This window comes from Centroberyx gerrardi, chromosome 4 (genome assembly GCF_048128805.1).
Source record: "Centroberyx gerrardi isolate f3 chromosome 4, fCenGer3.hap1.cur.20231027, whole genome shotgun sequence".
Classification (NCBI taxonomy): Eukaryota; Metazoa; Chordata; class Actinopteri; order Beryciformes; family Berycidae; genus Centroberyx; species Centroberyx gerrardi.
Window position 1 is genome coordinate 28,699,979 of NC_136000.1, and position 18,820 is coordinate 28,718,798.

Genomic DNA, 18,820 nt, shown 5'->3' on the forward strand with positions numbered 1-18,820 from the left:
CTGGAAATCATATGCAAAACACATTTGTCTGAAGATACAAATAACTGTTGACACAAGTGTAATAAAACACTAGACACAAGTGTAATAAAACACTAGCAAGATAGACCATGGACCTGGCATGCTTTGTGTTTACACTTTTGGACACCGTGGTGTCCTTGTTTATTGAGGTCACCAGTGCTATGAATTGTGGGCAATTCCCTCTGAAAAGTCTGCAGGACAGGTTCACATCACAGGTCACATCAAGTTGAAAAAGTGTGTGTAGGACTGTGCACTCTCGGTTAAAACATAGAACATACCAACTTAGAAGCACGTTAGCTATTTTGGAAAAGAACATTTTCATCTATAGCAATGGCACAGTAAAGAATGGGAGCTTGTGTCAAGTCGACAAGAAAAAAAAAGAATGCCTAAGAATGCCATGTGCTTGCCATATACAGTATGTTCACATTTTGTTGTTTATTACGTCCACCAAGGAAGTTATGTTTTCGCCTGTTGGGTTGTCTGTCTGTCAGCAGGATATCTGCTGGATACTCAAAAGATCTATTATCATGGCCACTTTGCATATCCAGTATTCAATAAAGCATTACACTTTAAAATATGCACGGTTTAAAAGAGTGATTGATACCTTTAATATTTTGTTCATAACCTATAATGCAACAATATCAATTCATTTAAATGGTCACACTTTTTGATCAGGCCGCCAGGGGTCGCCAGCAGTGGATTTTTTTACCAAGGAGGCAATGTTTTGCCCCTGTTAGCCCCCCCGCTCCAAAACGCCCCCGGGCCCTTCTCTATCATGTTTACGCCCCTGTTATAACTGTGCTACAAATCTCTTCCGCCGCCATGCCCCGCACGAAGTCGAAGAGTATTGAGCAGAGAAGAAAGCAGATGGCAGACTACAAAAAACGAGCACGAATGACCGAAACTCCCGATGAAACGGAGCGACGCAGAGCCCTCGACAGATACGCCAAACGACGAACCCGGGCGCAGGAGACTCCGGAGGAAACCCAGCGACGCAGAGCCGTAGACAGAGCTACCGCACGACGAAACCGAGCCAAAAAAGCTCCGGAAGAAACCGAACGACGCAGGGCTCGAGACAGAGAGGTCGAACAACGAAACCGAGCCGTAAAGACAGAAGAAACCGAACAAGACGTAACTTCGGACAGACATGCGGAACGACGACACCGAGCAGAGGAAGCTCCGGGAGAAAGTTCCGTCGGGCAAACCGTGCAGAGCCTAAAGGCAGACGAAACGCCGGTCCAGATGACGACCACGGTCCCATATATAAAATGTGAAGACGACAGTAACTGGCTATTGTATACGATATAACCTGAAGACTGTTCATAGACTCTAACACCGACTTTCATTATGCTACACCTGATCCATATGCAGTAGATATGGATTCGTTTGTATGTCTGTCTGTCAGCAAGGTATCTCAAAAACCTGTGAATGGATTTCCATTAAAGTTTTTGGACAAACAGGCTTTGAGCCCAGGAACTATTGATTCGATTTTGGTGTTGATCCGGATGGGATTTCCTCCATTAGACGATTATCGTTTCTTTAGCCTGATAAAGACTTGGTTCCAAATCATAATGGCATGTACAGGGTGAAGAAATCAACAAACTTAATGATCCAGATCCAAATTCTGGTAACGCCCTGCTTTGGCTGCTACCTGATTAATGTGTGTGTGTGTGTGTGTGTGTGTGTGTGTGTGTGTGTGTGTGTGTGCGAGCTCAGTGATTAGTTTTAGTGTCCCATGCTTGTCTAAATGCTGTTTCAGAGGCTTTTCCACCCCGACATGAATTCAATTCTGGGGGAAACACTTAATCCTTGTTACTTTGAGATTTAAAATAATACCAATTTCTTCTGACCTTTTCTGATGAATGAATGACATTCAGACTGCTCTCTGGCCTTAGAGTACAAAGCAGACAGTGCAGTTAAAAATGTCCATAAATAAAATACACCTTTCAAACAATAATTACAGTAAATAGTTCCATTTATTACATTATCAAACAGTCTTTACAAAGCAGAGGAGCAGGAGAGTGGTGAGACATTAACACAAAATGGCTTGCATTTGAGTTTCCTAAAGGCCTTTCCTCCCCTGTAACATCTCCTTGACCTGGAAAGAGACAGACAGTGGTCCTGCGTAGCTCAATGGGTAAAGCATAGTACTAACACCGCCAGGGTTAGGGGTTCCATTCCTTAGAGCAAGGCACTGACACTGCTAGGGTTGGGGCCTGTTTCCCACCGGTGCCTCCCACACTAAAACTAGATGCACCCATGGTACTGTAATGGGATGTTATGTGAGACATCAAGGAAAAGCTGTAGGGGAAGGAAGGAGTTTTGTATTTTTGAATCTAAACTCAGCCAGGTCTGGGATTCTCTAAAGTATCTTAGTGCCATGATCGTGTTTGCTCTGTTAAAAGCCAAAGGAACAAATCCGATCTAAGGCAGTGACTCTCAATTTGATCGCAAAGTTGACCTCTGCCATGAAAATTGTGTCCCAATATGTGTTCTATTAGATAAGACCACATTCATCTGTCTTTGTTGTCCTTCGTCCATGACAATTCAGAATGTCTTGCAACCTACTTGACCTGCCAGCTAAGAAAAGCTCATCATTATATTGGATGTACCGTAAATATGAGCTACGCACTGGGAAAAACTCATTCACGTCAGCCTCTTATTGGTAATTACAAGTAGGATGTGTGGGAATTTTTTAGATCATGAATTGCATAAGTGTGTCAAAACAGGCGGCAAACGTGACAGTGAATCCACCCATGTCAGCAGTCCAAGGTAATAAAAATAAAAATGATCAGTTATATTCACAGTAATACAACCAACTCTACTTACGAGAAGCGAGAAATATCTGCTGCAAGTTCGTTTATTGTTGATTTCAAATTCAAAAGTAAAAACGATTTTGGATGTGGGCGTTCCCAACTGGTAAAACCTGTGAACGCTTCCAGGTTGAAGCAACGAGATGTCGTTCTGTTCTTCGGCTTCTTCCGATAGGACTTGAACGCAGCGTATGGGTTGAGATGCTTTTAGGAAAGCGGGCGTGATTCTTTTTACGTGGCGAACTTCTTCTGCCGGACCGGCGCGGGCAGCTGAGAGGTGATGTCCAGCAGGGGGCGCTCCACCGCCACCAGAGAGTGGTCCTCCAATAAACTCACACACAACAGGTGCTGCGGGAAGTAACAGGGAATACAGCTTGGTCAGCATGTAAAGCAGGGAGCAAAACAATAAGACACAAGTGAAATAAATGGGAAAAAGGTTTGTTTGCAACACTAAATTGTTAAGATGGAAAATTATATCAAAGTGTACACATAACAGGGTCTATCTCTAGCAGGATAGAGAAATTAATAGATTTTAGATTTCCATCACCACCTAATTCAACACATTATACAGCAAAGTGGAAATTCTAACTACCATTTCTAACACACTGTATCTGGTGTTTGGCTAGTGGCACAACAATATCATTTTTCAACTGGTAATTTGTTCTTCACTTTGTCAGTATGAAGATCTCACCTGGAAAGCTTTGCATATCTTGAAGGCGTGGCTGTGTTTGATCCTCTCCGGCTCTGGAAGACTCCTCAGCGTCATCTGATTGTACAGCAGAGTCTTCTGGTCCGGGAGGGGCTGAGGGTGGGGAGAGAGATACACAGAGGTTACTGAGATCTAACCTTACAAAACAGACCCCCCCCCCTTAAAAACTTAAGGTAAAGAAAAGGTCTAGACATGGCAGACACAGTCACAGTGCAAATCGCTGGCTACATACCAGACTCTGGTCGATGATGCAGAACATGTACGTGTCGTGCAGAATGATGTGGGCGGGGTTTGTGGGATTGAAGGTGAGGTGGGTGACGGGCGTGTCCCTCTCCAACCACAGGGAGTGCAGGCCTTGTTTCTGCAGCTTCCGGCTCCACTCTGTGTACTCCTTGTGCGCCAGGGAGTACTCAAAGATCTACACGGAAAGAAAAAGAAAACAATCATTGGTCTCAAACAAAGTTTTTACATTCCTGGAAGACCTCATGAATGAATGACCATGTCACATCACGCTATATCAGACTAATAACGCAAAGCTACAGATCTGAGGTCCTTTATATGTTGAGCACATATTCATAAACCCTTTCAAACCAGTTTTACAAAATAAGGTTGTGTCAAGTAATCGATGACCTCTATTGATGACCAGTAGGAATTGCAACAACATTGATAGAATTTTTCCTACACTCTGCTACTCTGTATCCCCAACTGATGTAACACAATAGTGATTCAATCTATATCAAGTTCACGAAAGCTTTTACATTTGCTGTTCTAAACACTCAGGGGCGAATTCACAAAGAATGGATTGCGGCCGCTAATAGCACCATGAACTGCGTATCATTTGCAACCGCTATTTGCTCCGTCTCAAGGACCGATTCACAAAAGATATTGCGCTAATGATATGCCAGCGCAAACACACCCATAACCTGTTGCAACTGAGTGCAATTTGCCCCTGTTTTGCGTCTGATTGCAATTATCAATGTGGCAAAATATAAATGTTGCCTTTGCTCCAAGAACACAGTAGGCAGGACAATGGCAGAGAGAACGAGAAAAATGAAATTTTTAGGCTGTGAGCTGCAAGTTCTGACGGACGAGGTGCAGAGGCATTCCTCAAAACTTTAACCGGGACTGCAAGAAACCATATTTGGGATTTAATATCCCAGTCTGTCAGTGCTGTTGGTGTTTCCAAACGCACACCTTCAGACTGCAAAAGAAGATGGCATGATTTGAAGCGGAGAACAAAGGAGAATGTAGGGGAGCTTTATTCATTTATTTTTCATGACACAATTGCATCCTGTCACTGCATCCTTTGTTTGTCATTGTATCTCACTGCATCCCAAAATAAACTAGAAGGGCACTCGCAGAGTGCAGACCTCCGCCAAGGCCAATCCAGTCTTCTATGATATGCAAATGTGCAAGCGCAACCAATATACGGATCCGCTCCAAAATTTAATGGGTTCTTCCTTGGCCCATGCTACACCCTTCCACGAAGTTTCATGAAAATTGGGCCAGTAGTTTTTCCGTAATCCTGCTGACAGACAGACACACAAAAACAAACAAACGGCACCGAAAACATAACCTCCTTGGCGGAGGTAGGCTAATAAATGAGTTTTAGCGGGGCTGTCCATGGTGCTGGATCTTTAGGCCAAAATAAAGCCCACTGTGCTGACTAGTGAGATAAGTGAAAATATTTTCAGAGTGAGAAATTGAGTTGTATTGATTGTTTGGTTGTACTGATTTATTTGCTTTTGTTTGTGAAGCAAGCTGTGTTAAAGTTCTATAGTAATAATAATAATAATGTCAAAATATTATTTACAGACTGTATTTACATACAATTTTATTTTTTAGCTCACACAAAGGTGGAATTGTTGCAGAGACATTTGCAAGGTCAATTCAATTCAATTCTCAGTTAAATCAACAAGTGATATTCTCCTTCGAAATATCCGCTCACGAGCACGCCTGGCATTACGATGCCTTCGCCTGGCTACAATCACTGCTGCCATGATCACTGGAAGGTCTGGGCGTGACACCCCTTATAAATGTGCTTCAATTACCACCAACTCTCTGAAGACGCTAATAATTTCCCTCTAACTGCGTGTGGCAATTAGCGCCGACCTTTGTGAATTGGACTGTTTTTGCAATGAGGCTCATTTGCATAGAAAGGGGCCAAATGTATGCATATTACCTAATTTAAATACGTGCAAATAGCACAGGAGCACCGAGACGCTATTTGCGTGGCAGCGCAGTTAGCGGGGCATTTCACCCTTTGCGAGTGCTTTGTGAATTACACGGTTTCTTTTGTCTTATTTGCACAGGTTTAGCAAAAGCTGCGCAATCCTTTTGTGAATTCGCCCCTCAGTGTCTGGTAGCTCTTTCCAGGATGCGTTTCAAGTTCCTGGTTTGTTTGGAATAAACAGACTGGGAAGTTAGCATGAGCAGTGATAGCCACCATGGCTAGCGCTGAGCAACAAAGAGAGACAAAATAACCAAGAATTTTGCGGCTTACTTGCTGTATTGATTGTACAAGAATATTACAGATGACAGAAAAGTTTTCTACTTATTCTACCATTTGACACTTGCACTGTTTTTTTTCTTGCGGCCAATATTTGTGTGGTATGTTGGTGGTATTAGAGTCACTGCAGAGGGGCATCTGGCCCACAGGTTAAAATGATGCAGTGCTTACCTGTTGGTCAGCGTGCACCATGACCAGGTTGCTGGTTGCTGGGTGGATTGCCATGGCAGTGGGACAGGAGCTGTACACTGGGACTGTGCAGTGGAGCTACACACACACAGAGCAATTAGGGGTTTGCTGTTTGCAGTTAAAAATTCAAAAATCATTTTCACAGATTTATATCAAGCAGCATTTAGGAGATAACAGACAATATCATTATCAAGAGGGAATGTACAGAGAGGATAAAAATGACAGGTAATTCACCTTTAGCTTGTGAAGGTTGTAGACGTGAATCTCACAGTCGGAGTTGGCTGTGGCGAGCCATTTGCCATCCTCACTGGCAAACATCAGGTGAACTGGCTGTCTGGTGCCTGGGGAAACCACACAAATCAGTTAGTTACATGCTATATAGTAATTTACATTATGCACTCATTTGATCCTTTGGTAGGAATGCTTATATATATGTGCCATTTTGATCGGATTAACACAAGTATGCATGAATAGGTTTTTATTATTATTACTGTTATTATCATAAATCATCATCAGGGATCATTAACAGTTTTAGTGTCCCATGGCCTAAATGTCAAGGCTTTCCCACCCAGCCAAGGATAAAATTGTGGGGAAAAACACTGAACACTTTAACATGCTAGTGAAAATAGATATTCAATATGGCACAAAATATTGGCTATCAGTAGGTTCAATCCAAAAAATATGTCATTATGGGCCTTCAAAAACTCATATCAGTCATAGGTATGTATGGTGGCGTCTCACAGGATTCCACTGTGGCCTTGATGTAAAATCCCATGACTAAGTCAGAGCACTTCCATGAACTAAAATTTGATTCCTTCCTGGTTGTTAATGTTTTCCTAAAGTGGTAAACAGTCTGGTTTCCACTACTGTTTAAAACCACCATATAATGCGATGAATGTGTGAAACAAGTTGACAAATACATTCTGATATATTCCCGTAAAGTGACCCATTTGTGACCCCAAAAAATTCCTGATATTCTCTGATTCGACAGAGAACTGATCAAATTCCCTGACTTTCTATGTATTAATTCCATGACATTCCATAAACTCTGTTTCCATGAACCCTGGCCTCACCTGACTTGGGCTTGAGGGTGTGCAGGTATTTGCACTCCGACTGGCTGAGGGCGACGACGATGACCGATGAATGGCTGGAGGAAGCGAAGAGTCTGGAGGAGTCGGAGGAGAAGCAGAGCTGGTGGGCCGAGCGAAGGACCTTCGGCAGCTTGGCCACCTGGAGGGAGGAAGAAGGAGGAGAGCTCACACTGTGTACTTTACTATCATCATGGTTCCCATTACCTGCACGGGACGCCATTTGGTTTCATTAAGTAGTTTACTCAAATCAATCGTCTTTATCTTCAGAATTGTAAGAAATAAAGATACTTAATTCGGTTAACTTACATACTAAAATGTGAAAATGAATCATGCAGACCGGAGCATTAGGGATTGGAAACGCAATCTAACATTGACTTTGAAGAGCCCACCTTGGTGATGCTGACGTTGTTGTTGTCGTACTGTAATCTGTAGAGGCGAACGCTGGAGACGGTGGAGTACGCCAGCCAGCCTCCACATGGCGACAGGGCGCTGCAGCAGATGTGGTCGTCTCCCTGCAGAGGTCAAAACACAACAAGTCAGCTCTTTGCTTCAACATCCTCAAGGCCCCAAAGAGAAAGATTAAATGAAGTAGTACAAAACAGACAAACACAGACAGGTCAATTGACAGATAACGATAAAGAGAGAATTGCAGGTGCTTCAGAAGAGAACTGGCTGTGCATAAATAATGTGTAAATATATAACCAGGCTAGAAAAACAAAGCTATCTGAAAAAGATTGTTCCAGTGTGGAGTAATACTGTAATGTAATCACAGCAGATGTTCAAAAAAATAGATATTTCTGGGAACAACAAACTGAATAAAATATATAATTTTTGATATGTTTTACTGACGCAGGTGGTTAAAAGCAAAGCTCTGAAGCCAATAAGATTTCAGGATTACAAAATGACAATACAAATACACGACTTCAGTACAGACCTTCCTTTTCAGCTGAATCAGTTTCTCTGGTTTCCTCTTCACAAGTAGACTGTCTCCAGGTTTTCCTGTTCACATATAATTTTGCAGGTTCATAAAAAAGAGCCTTGTGTATGTCAGAGAGTGTGTGTGTGTGTGTGTGTGTTTTCCTCACCATGTCCATCGCTCTCCCCCAGTCTCCACAGCTCTAGATGGTCAGGGAATTGGAAGAGCAGCATTCCTGCCTTCTTCCCACAAGAAACCAGACTTCTCTACACAGACAAGAGACAGACAAGGGCGACCATGTCACTATGGAAAAACCTTGGCCTACAGTGGCCCTGATATTTGAGGTTCTCTCTTGTATGGCGAGAAAGTCACACCAAACTCCATTCAAAAATCTGTCAGTTTTATGCTTCCTTGCTTACTGGCCAACACACATACCTCGTAAAGCATGGCTTAAGCCCTTTTACAAGCAGTTTGGTTCCACTTGTAAATTCATCATAAATATACTTCACAGAGAAGCACCTATTTCAATAAAATTTAAACTTTTAGAATTGGTTCACCTGTTATTCCTACAATCTTCACACACCAAAATACACTGCAGTGGGCGGTAGCAAGCACAGTGTGCCAATTCTACCAAATGAAATTTTTATGAATAAAGAAGTACTGCATGATGGATGACATGTATACCGAATGTCCCAGTGGACCCTAATGATTCGTAAAAGGTCTTAAGTTATGCTCTACCAGGTATGTACATTTGTAAATTGCCAGACTTTTCAAATGGAGTTTGGAGTGACGTTTTCTCCATGCAATAGAGAATGGCACACATCAGGGCTAGGTCTGTAGAGGATGTTAAATCAGTAAGTATTAAAGTGATTTTTAAACATAGCCTCATGTCCAAAAGTTATTTATCTACTTGAATGTATACTCACATGTGGGAAAGCGATTTTGCGCAGGGCTGATTCCTGGGTGTTTTTCTCCACCTTCTCCAGCAGGGGTCGCACTACCAGCTGAGTGTCCATACCTAAGAGAATTGCAGCATCAAAACATCATGTTATGAAATTAAAATGAAAACTTCACATTTGAAGTTTGATGGCAAGCAAATATTTTTGAGACTGCAATCCATAGTTAATAGCATAGTTCGCCAACAACAACACCAATACGGTTTGCCATGAAAATGGTCAAATTTAAAGATTGAGTACTGCCACAAAACATTAGCTACTGGCAGCTTCAATCCCAAAATATCGGTATCGGCCATCAAAACCCCACATCGGTCGAACCATGACAACAAGTTAAATACTGACCTCCGGAAACCACAGCGGTCTCGGTGTGGGCGAGGGCCCGAACGTCGTGTGTGTGGTTCTTGAAAGTCCTGGTTCGGACCCACTCCTTGTCTTGCCGGTCCACAGTAGAGGAGATGAACTGGAACTGGACCACGGTGCCCTCTGACGTCCCGGTCACCAGACTGCTCTCATCCTGTTAACAGTTAACATAAACACCAATTCAGTGAGAACATGTACCTAACTCATAGACACACATACACTTGCAAATTCCCCAAACAACATACTGGTCTGTACTTCCTACACACTAAAAAGACCAACTGTGTCCAGATTCGAGTAAGAAAAATTTGAAATAATCCTGATGGTCCCCAATGGATTGTGAGGCAAGAGATTAAACTCTCGAACCCTCACACACAAGGTAGATCAGTGATGACGCCAAACTGGGGTTATAATCTGCCTAAGAGTTGTGTAATGTGTCCTCAGCATTAGTTACACACCCATCGATGACTAGAAAAAATTACACCACCATCTCCATATACGCTCACCGGTGAGACAGACAGAGCCATAACGTCCCACTTGGTGACCAGGTGAGTTCGGACCAGCGTGCCCGTGTGTCCGTCCCAGACCTGGACCTTTCCTGCTGAGTCTCCGCTGACGATGGTGTGGTCGGACAGGAAGGCGACGCACCAGACCACCACCTCTCGGCTCTTGGACGCTCCGACGCCTCTCTCCACCAGCAGCCTGTGTGTGGCGTGGCCTGAACGTGGCAAAAACAAAGAGACTGGGGGTCAGGATCATATGAGTAGTGGATGTTGAAGGAATACATCTGAATGTTTGGAAGAATGGCCAATTTCCCGTAAAGTGATGAGAACATAGACACCAAAATCATCCATGTGTCCCTGGTAGATCATTGGCTCCGGCGCTTCAAAATTTCTGTTAAGCTACCCTGACTAAACATCAGCGATAGCCTTGAATGGATTTGATTACAGCTAGAGCTTCCTATACTACACATGCATTGATGTATTCTACTGCAATTCACTTCTGGATTGAGTTGTATCTGCTGTGCAGGTAGAGTCCAGCAGATAGAATCCATTCTATTGCAGTTTGCTGATAAACTCACCTGACTCGACATCAAAGACTCTGATCATATCCATCATGCCGGCAGCAATCCGTGTACCAGAGGGATGCCAGGACAGAGATATGATACGACCTGGAAGATCACATCAAATAAAATCAGTTTATTTTAAAGTGCATTTTACTGGGTCACAACCAGTGTCCGAAATTACCTCCCACCAAGTATCAAATACCAGCAAAATTTGTCTTTGGTGGAGAAATTAATAAGGGTCACCTGCCACACTGGCTGGTGAGCCAAGAAGTTAATTTTGGACAACATACGAAGGAGCAGAAATAAGCAACATATTGCAGGATACATGAATCAAGACATTGAAAAAAGCATCCTTATTAGGAGAGCTTACAAGTTCTGTAAGTTGCAATTCAATGTGTATATGATGTGTGCGTGTACAGGTATGTATGCAACATAATTGTAAAACATAAAAGTAATAATATTAATATGTCAGTACCAATGCAAAAACAAAGCAATTTATTACTCAAATACAACGCCCCTGAATCTACTTTTTGCCCTTACTTACCTTTCTGTCTGTCAAGGTTTCTTTGAAATTGAATTGTCTCTTCAAGTATTTCAAACATCTTCACTGTCCCGTCCTCACAACCAATCTGAGGAGAAAACAATCACAGAGAAATATGAGCACCCGGCAAGGGGTAAATCAAACTTCCATCCAAGGTGCTGTATAGATGGCAACTGACTGACCGCTAGGTGTGTTCCCTGGCTGTTACTGCTGATGGCCCAGATCGGTCCTCCGTAGGCCTCCATGGTGTACCTGGGCCTCAGGTTCTCCAGGTCGTACTCTGTGATCTCTCCATTCAGACCAGCACTGAACAGACGCCCTCCCACCCAGCACAGAGCCTCGATGGCCCTGCCGTCCTGTCCTGGGATCACCTGCACATCAGATTCAAAACAAGTCTAGAGGTTAGATCTTACTTCCTGGTATTTCGTAAAGATTATGAGATAACAAGTCATGTGTTGTATTTCATTATTCCAGAGGTTTACATTAGCAATGGTGAAACACCACAAGATCATGCAGCATCTTGTAGGGAAAGAATGTCATGCCAAAATCTGGCAGTTTAAGGCTGCCTTGATTATTAGCAAAGGTACATACCTGGTAGAACACGACTTGAGACATTTTACAAATCACTAGAGGCCACTCTTCAATTTGGTCTACATCCAATATACCAGGCAGCAGTTACTTTATTAAAATCGAATCTTTTAGAATTGGTTCGCCTCTTATTCCCACATGCTTCTTCCACCAGAATACAGCGTTGACTGCGGTAGTGAGCAGAGTGAACCAGTTCCAGAAGTTGAGATTTTACTGAAATAAATGCTGCTTAGTAGATTGTCTATACCCCGAATTTACCTAAAGACCCTAACGGTTCATAAAACGTTTTCAGTCATGTGCTACCATGTATTTGTGTTTGCCGAAAATCAAGGCGACATTAAACTGCTAGTGTTTTGCATGGAATTTGGTGTCACGTTCTCTCCATACAAGAAACAACAGCACGTATCGTTCTAAGAATGTTTATAACACATGATCTCTGTCCATAACTGAACAAATAATCCAGTGTGATAAGTTATGTATTTTGAGGTTGCTACCTTTTCTTGGAAGTAGCTGTCAGCGAAGTTGAAGACCTCCAGCGCCCCATCAGCCCGGGCCAGGGCCAGCCTCTCTGTGTGCATGTTGAATGCCATGGCTCTGATGGCACTAGGCATGTAGTCGAAGAACCGAACCCGGTGCACTTTGAACTCACCCATTGTCACTTATTAGGACAACAAACGCATGTAATTTATAACGTTAGGTAGCCAAATAGCTAAACGTTCACCACCAGATCTGCTAAAGAGAAGTGAACCGGCTGCTGGCTAGCAATCGTTAGCAAAGTCAGAAACGCCACTGGTTAACACACTTCTGAACGTGCAGCAGAATGTAAACTATGTGGATAACTGTTAATTTAATTTCGAGAACATTCGCACGCAATATTGTGGCTCATTTACCTGCTGTTCTCTTTACTTTAACTAAACTTTCATTGCCAGTAACTCCACACGTTGGAAAACATCGGGAGCCACGTTGAGAACCTTTGAACCGGTAACGAATCTCAAGCAGGCTCCACAAACCGGACATACGTCATTACATTGACAGCTACAATCAGCTGGCGGGAAAGCGGGTAGAAAGAAAATGTTACTTTTACACGAGCATTGATAGGAATTTCTTGGTTATTGCCAGTAAATTCTCGGTTATTTATACGTATCGTGGCCTGTTGCAATGTCAAATGCTTTACGGCCTGCGTTAGTTAAACTGGTTCTGTTCTGTTCAACTTAGCTAAAGTTTAACGTTAAGTTACACGGCTGGGTGAGAAGTGCTGTCCTCGCCAATCTGTCAGGACAATGGTTCAAATAATCATAAGGTAAGAGTGGTAAACTATTGCTTGATAAATCTACATTTTCATGAACAGGAGATTATTGGCTTTAAACATTTGGGGAATAGTTTTCACATTGAACAACGTTACCACCACTCAAACAGGGACAAACGGTGTGTTTTGGTGGAAGGAGGTTGTGGGAAGAACAGTCGAACTAATTGTAAAATCAATTCTAAAAGTGGAAATTTTTACTGAAACAAATGTTGCTTGGTGGATTGCGTGTATGCCGAATTGAAGAGTGGCTCCTAACGATTGTTAAAGGTCTTAAGTTGTGTTCTACCACCTATGTACGCTTGCCGATACAGGCAATATTAACCTTAAAAGCCAAATGTTTTAATTGACTTTGACTTTGGGAACTACGCCTGTCGGGGCCAGACCCACTCCTACATCAGGCCGCTTTGTTACATACTGTAAAGTCCAGTGAAGGCTTTTCCAGGTAGTTGATAGTGTATTACTGCTTGTCTGCTCCCTACAGAGGCAGTGTGGATGGCAGTAGCCCTCCAGAGTGGCTGCTGGTGGAGCTGCAGGGAGAGGTGATGTCCAGGCACAACTCTGGTCTAGCAGGAAATGTGATGGGAGACTTGCTCTACACCAAAGAGGTAAGCAACGGAACCAGGAGCAGAAGCTTCACAAAGCATTAGAAACTCTGTTTTATATAGCTTTGCTTTTCTATTAGGGGACCAAACTCCTACGTAAGAACCTGCTCCAAGGACAGGAACATTGGAAATAGGCTAATTTAAGCTAAATGCTTTGATACAACCCACACTGTACATGTCCTTGCAGAAATAATGTACACACACTCTTGCACATTGCCACTTTTTGTGTACATGTGGCACCTCTATCTGATGTTTTTGATAAGATGCAGGGTCTGTAGTTTTTTCCCTGCTTTGGTTTATGCTCACTCTAATAAGGGGAGTTGTAGTTTTCTTCCCTCAGATTCCAACTCTTGTCTCATAGGCTCAATAAGTAAGGTTTTTACTGCCCCATGGCACAAAATGATGATATATCTGGTGGGGTGGTAGTTGATCAATACTAATTAATCAAAGATCAATGAGATTTCTGCCTTTCAAATTCACTTTCCAGTTTTGGAACAAAAACTCCCTACCCATTGGAGTTTCAAGACTCTCCCAATCCCCCCATCTACTTGCATTTTCAACTGCTCAATGGTGGAGGATGGTGCTATGAGCAAGGGACCGGTGTTGCAACACATTTCAGCAACAAAGGCTAAAAAGCCTTGTTGTGAAACCAAAAAAGCAAATGACAAAACAGTGTTATTATTCCAGTATTTTGCATGGTGATATTTCCTCTTCACTAGATGTTTCTGTTAGTTTTCTTCTCTAATTAGCTACCTTGATTTGGAGGAGGAATCAGTGAAAGACATGAACAGGAGAACAAGTGACATGGTTTAACATTTGCCTCGCTCTCCTTTCACTTCGCTGCTCCCTCCTCCCTCCGCCAGGGAGTGCCGGTGCTGATCGTGGGGCACCACATCCTGTACGGCAAGCAGGTCAAACTGGAGAAACCCTTCGCCGTCCTCACCAAGCATCCCGGCCATGTGCAGGGTACCGGGGGTAGCCGTGATGACGACAACGCCGACGGTGGCAGCCAGGTGCCCATGGAAACGGACCAACAAGGATCCACCTCTTACTCTGTGTCTGCCCTCATCAAGAGGAAGCTCATCTTCAAGACGCGCCCCAAACCCATCATCACTAATGTGCCCAAGAAGGTGTAGCAGGCTGGAGGGGATAAAGATACACATTGGGGTTAGACTGATATATCGGTGTGTTGATACACTAGGCCCATATAAGTCAGTCATCCACCTCTGATATGATGGATGTGATGCAGTTTGATTGATTACATACTTATTTATTTAATTGGTCAATACTACACTCGTCTATGGGAAGACCGTAACCTGAAATGATACAAATGCAACATTTTAATGAGATTCCAAGGAATATGTTTTATTAGCATCCTGGGAATCAATGGAGATTGTTAATTTTCAGCCTAAAAATAGTCAAATTGAAAGAATATCGACTATCAGCAGCTTCAATCACAAAGTATCTGTATCTGCATGCTGTTTCCAGTTTGGTGGAGTGGTATTCATGGTGCACCAGTATGATGAGACACAAATAAACTTCCAGCTCACCCAGACCTGGGAATATCAACTGGGACGTTGTTGGTGGATGAAGGACATTTCCACCAGATGGCACCAGGTTGTCTTTCTGCAGGATACTGAGATGCTGTACTTGGGTCAAAACTATAGTGAATAAATACATGAATAGGGAATATGATGGAAGCTTTTTTTTTAATTTCATATTATCTTAATAGTTACACTGTTCCTTTTGACTGGATTTGACATTTCCATTTTGCAGGTTGTATGTCATGATAGGAAGTGTTTCATTCCCAAACACTGTAAATCCGTTTTGGAAAAACTTTTTCACTTCATCTTTGGTCAATATTTCCGCAGTACAGATGATTAGACTTTAAAATGATGCTAAAGTGTGGGCAAAGGTCTCAAAGGAAAATTCCACCCTCAGATACTCGTAGTTGTACTCATGGTTGCAAATCATTAATCTGTGATGTTCAGTGTATTCCAGTTATTTTGGATGACATTTGTGGTGAAGTGTTGTAAATAATTTATCTTTTTGTTGTATCCACTTTACCTCAACCTGCCTCATCTACTTCTGCTTCAGTTAGTGATCTCCTACATTTCCCATTATGCCAGAGTGAAGTTAGCTTGTTATTGCCTATTTGATGGATGGGAACACTTTATTGACCCCATGTTTCAATATTTGAGAATATTTCTCTTGTGCAGCCTCCAGTTCATATGCGAAACAAGTTTTTGAAATTGCAATGTTTTCATATATTAGAAAAATATTTTCTCAAATATTAAAACCAATCACAAATATATTCATCAATGTGGTTTTACTTGTTTGCTTTAAAACTTATTGAAGGTGGGGGAAAAAAAATCTACTGAATATCCAATATCAAGCTGACTTTTACATGTAGGTGCAGAGAGCAATACGAATAGCTGCTCTGCTCTTGCCATGTGAGACTCGAAGTCTTGTTGCTGCATTGCATTCTGGTCTATTGAGGCTACTGTCAGTGGACAAATTGGTCTCTCTCTTCTTCTACGATGAATTTCTCCCTGTATGATTGTTGAACGTCTCTTGGCGCAAAATGGCAGCTCTAGAAAGAAGCCCTCGCTCTTTGATTCTGAGGGACTGACCAAAACCTGACGTTTACCGTTGATGTTTTAGATCGCTGAAAAATGTCCTGCTATACACTCCATTGTAGCTGCTGGAAATATCTGGACATGACGTCATGTTGTCTACGTTTGGCCATTTATCTGTGGGAATAGGAAAAATACACCAAACAACAAAATGGCCCATATGCAAGGTGCATCATCAAAGTGTTTCAGGGTGGATTTGTCCTTTAATATGAATATTAACTTCAATGATCTTGTTCAACCATCAGTGGCCTAAAAACAGTATGGCATAATTTTCAAATGTGGCGATAGTTTTGGTACAAAGCTTTTCACATTTTTTACAGTGCAAGGAGAACTGAATATAGCAGTGGAATAAGAAGGGGACATTGTCTTTATTCAGATGGAACAACATACAGGTTTTCAATGGCTGTGAGTTTGTAAAATAAAGTTTACATAAAAAACTTGAACAATTGGTTTAACATTATGTACATAAATAAATGCAATGTGACATTTTCGTTGCCTTATCCTGTTAATTGGTTTATCTTTACAACTTGCTGTGAGAGAAATATGTAATTGGTGCATGTTATACTTTTGCAATAACATGCAGTGTCATACACAATTCAATAATTGAAGTACGTTTACTGGGTTCTTACACAGGTCTGGAAAGGTTGGAATAGTATAGAAAATTTGTTTTGGAATTGGGCAACAAGTCTGGAAAAGTTCGTAAAAAATGTTCAGTTCCAATACAATTATAACTACAAATTTTACAGAGTTATAGAACCAATACCATTTCACAGTTGATGTTGTGAAGAATAATCTTCAAGTATAGAGTGATATGGCCTAGAGCTTATTTGACCATCAACTAAAATCTTCAAATTCGGTCAAGAAACTCCTGTATGGAAAATGTACGGGATTTTAAAATGGAAAATGTACAGGAACACTGAGTTTAAAACTTCTTTAACCCTTTTTTTTTGTATAACTAGAAATGTCTGAGAATTGACATCCAAACTGGCATGAAGCTAACTTGTTGTATCTGATGTTGAACATCCACCATTATGTTCATACTAATTTGTGCTAACCTTTACGAATAACTCCACTCATAATTCCCTCCTAACCCCAGTATATCTTTTCATGTCTACAATAGAACAAAATATATTACTTTTACAATATTTCTGCAATGTAAACCTCAAATAAGTAAGTCTTGAGCTACCAAAGGCTTGGCTCAATGATTCGGTGCAACAAAAACCATGCCTTGTTCACTCAGAAATGATAATGCAATTTAAAATGAACTTACTCCTTGAATAAATAGTCAAACCTGTTGCCTCAGTAGAGTTTCACATTAAGTTACAGAAGTTATAGACACTCTTAAATTGATTTTCGCAAGCACCAAGTATGTTTCTCCTAAATCCTACAACTACCCACACCAATTTCCTTTGCTTTGAAACAGGAGAGTGGACACATTTCAGTGGGCGGGGTGGAGTTTTGAAACGCAGGGTCTGCAGCAGCCTGACAACAGATTCAGTGTTAAGGGGTAATTGGTTAACACACCGCAGTTATGACCAATAGCAAGCTGCAGGGTGGGCCATGGAAAAACAGTCCTCGCTCTTAAACTGATTGTGACTAGGGTTAGACTGATATATAGGGCTGATATTGGCTTTCATTAAGAACCAGATGTGGTCCAGTCAGTGTGATCCACCTCTGATATGATGGAGGTTCCTCCCTGATCACAGCTAGTCAATATGTTTTATTATTATAATTTTTATATCAGATGTGTGAAAATCATTCCAGTGTGGTGTGGGAGGATTTTACTCAACAGTCTGTAAAACCTGCAGTGAAACCTGCCTCACTCTGCCTTAAGGAGCTGCTGACCCACCTAAAACTAGTTCAGTAGAATGGGTTTCAGTGGAGAGTTTTAGTGTCCCATGATGGTCTAAATGCTGTTTCAGAGGCTTTTCCACCCTGACGAGAATAATATTCAGGGGAAAACACTGAAAACCATGAAAATCGTCAAATTTAACATACTGAATATGGGCTATCTGCAGCTTCAGTCCAAAAATATCAGTACCAGTATCGGCCTTCAAAAACTCATATCGATCCAACACTAATTGTGACACTCAGCTCTACCAATGCCAGTGACCAGGTGCTTACAGCAGGATTGCACACATCCATTACATCAGGAGTAAAGCGGGAGTCCGAAAAGAAAGAATAGATTAGAAGTTTGGCGTTCATAAACATTTAAAACATTTGGCTCAGTCCGTGCTCTGGCATTCGGGCATTTTGAAAGATTGCCAGAATATTTACTGTGTGTGTGTGTGTTTGTTTGATGAAGGCGGTTCCCATGTTGGCGTCCATGTTGAGGTGTAACCATAGAAGTAAAAAGCCACCCCTTTACTGCGCGGTGACTGAAGGGACCGATTCATTCAGCGGCTGTGAAACTTCTCTTCCCTTTCCTTTGCATTCAGGCACGCACACACACACACACACACGCACCACATGTACACACTCAGGCACGTTGGCGACATGTTTTCAAATTCATGCCGAAAACCA

The 18,820-nt window shown here is 42.0% G+C and overlaps 2 protein-coding genes across 2 annotated transcripts; one reads left to right on the forward strand and one right to left on the reverse strand.

The window, feature by feature from the left end:
* Positions 1–1,975: 1,975 nt before the first annotated feature.
* utp4 (UTP4 small subunit processome component) lies at positions 1,976–12,702 on the reverse strand. Its single transcript, XM_071919368.2, has 16 exons — positions 12,248–12,702; positions 11,348–11,536; positions 11,169–11,253; positions 10,640–10,729; positions 10,065–10,276; positions 9,544–9,715; positions 9,172–9,263; positions 8,415–8,511; positions 8,264–8,328; positions 7,719–7,841; positions 7,312–7,468; positions 6,473–6,579; positions 6,221–6,316; positions 3,773–3,958; positions 3,523–3,633; positions 1,976–3,179 (listed from the first exon to the last, which is right to left on the reverse strand). The coding sequence occupies exons 1-16, from the start codon at positions 12,404–12,406 to the stop codon at positions 3,063–3,065; spliced, it is 2,058 nt and encodes a 685-aa protein (XP_071775469.2). The 5' UTR covers positions 12,407–12,702; the 3' UTR covers positions 1,976–3,062.
* A 110-nt stretch (positions 12,703–12,812) lies between these two features.
* chtf8 (CTF8, chromosome transmission fidelity factor 8 homolog (S. cerevisiae)) lies at positions 12,813–14,822 on the forward strand. Its single transcript, XM_071919372.1, has 3 exons — positions 12,813–13,053; positions 13,541–13,664; positions 14,525–14,822. The coding sequence occupies exons 1-3, from the start codon at positions 13,034–13,036 to the stop codon at positions 14,795–14,797; spliced, it is 417 nt and encodes a 138-aa protein (XP_071775473.1). The 5' UTR covers positions 12,813–13,033; the 3' UTR covers positions 14,798–14,822.
* The last annotated feature ends 3,998 nt before the right edge of the window (positions 14,823–18,820 follow it).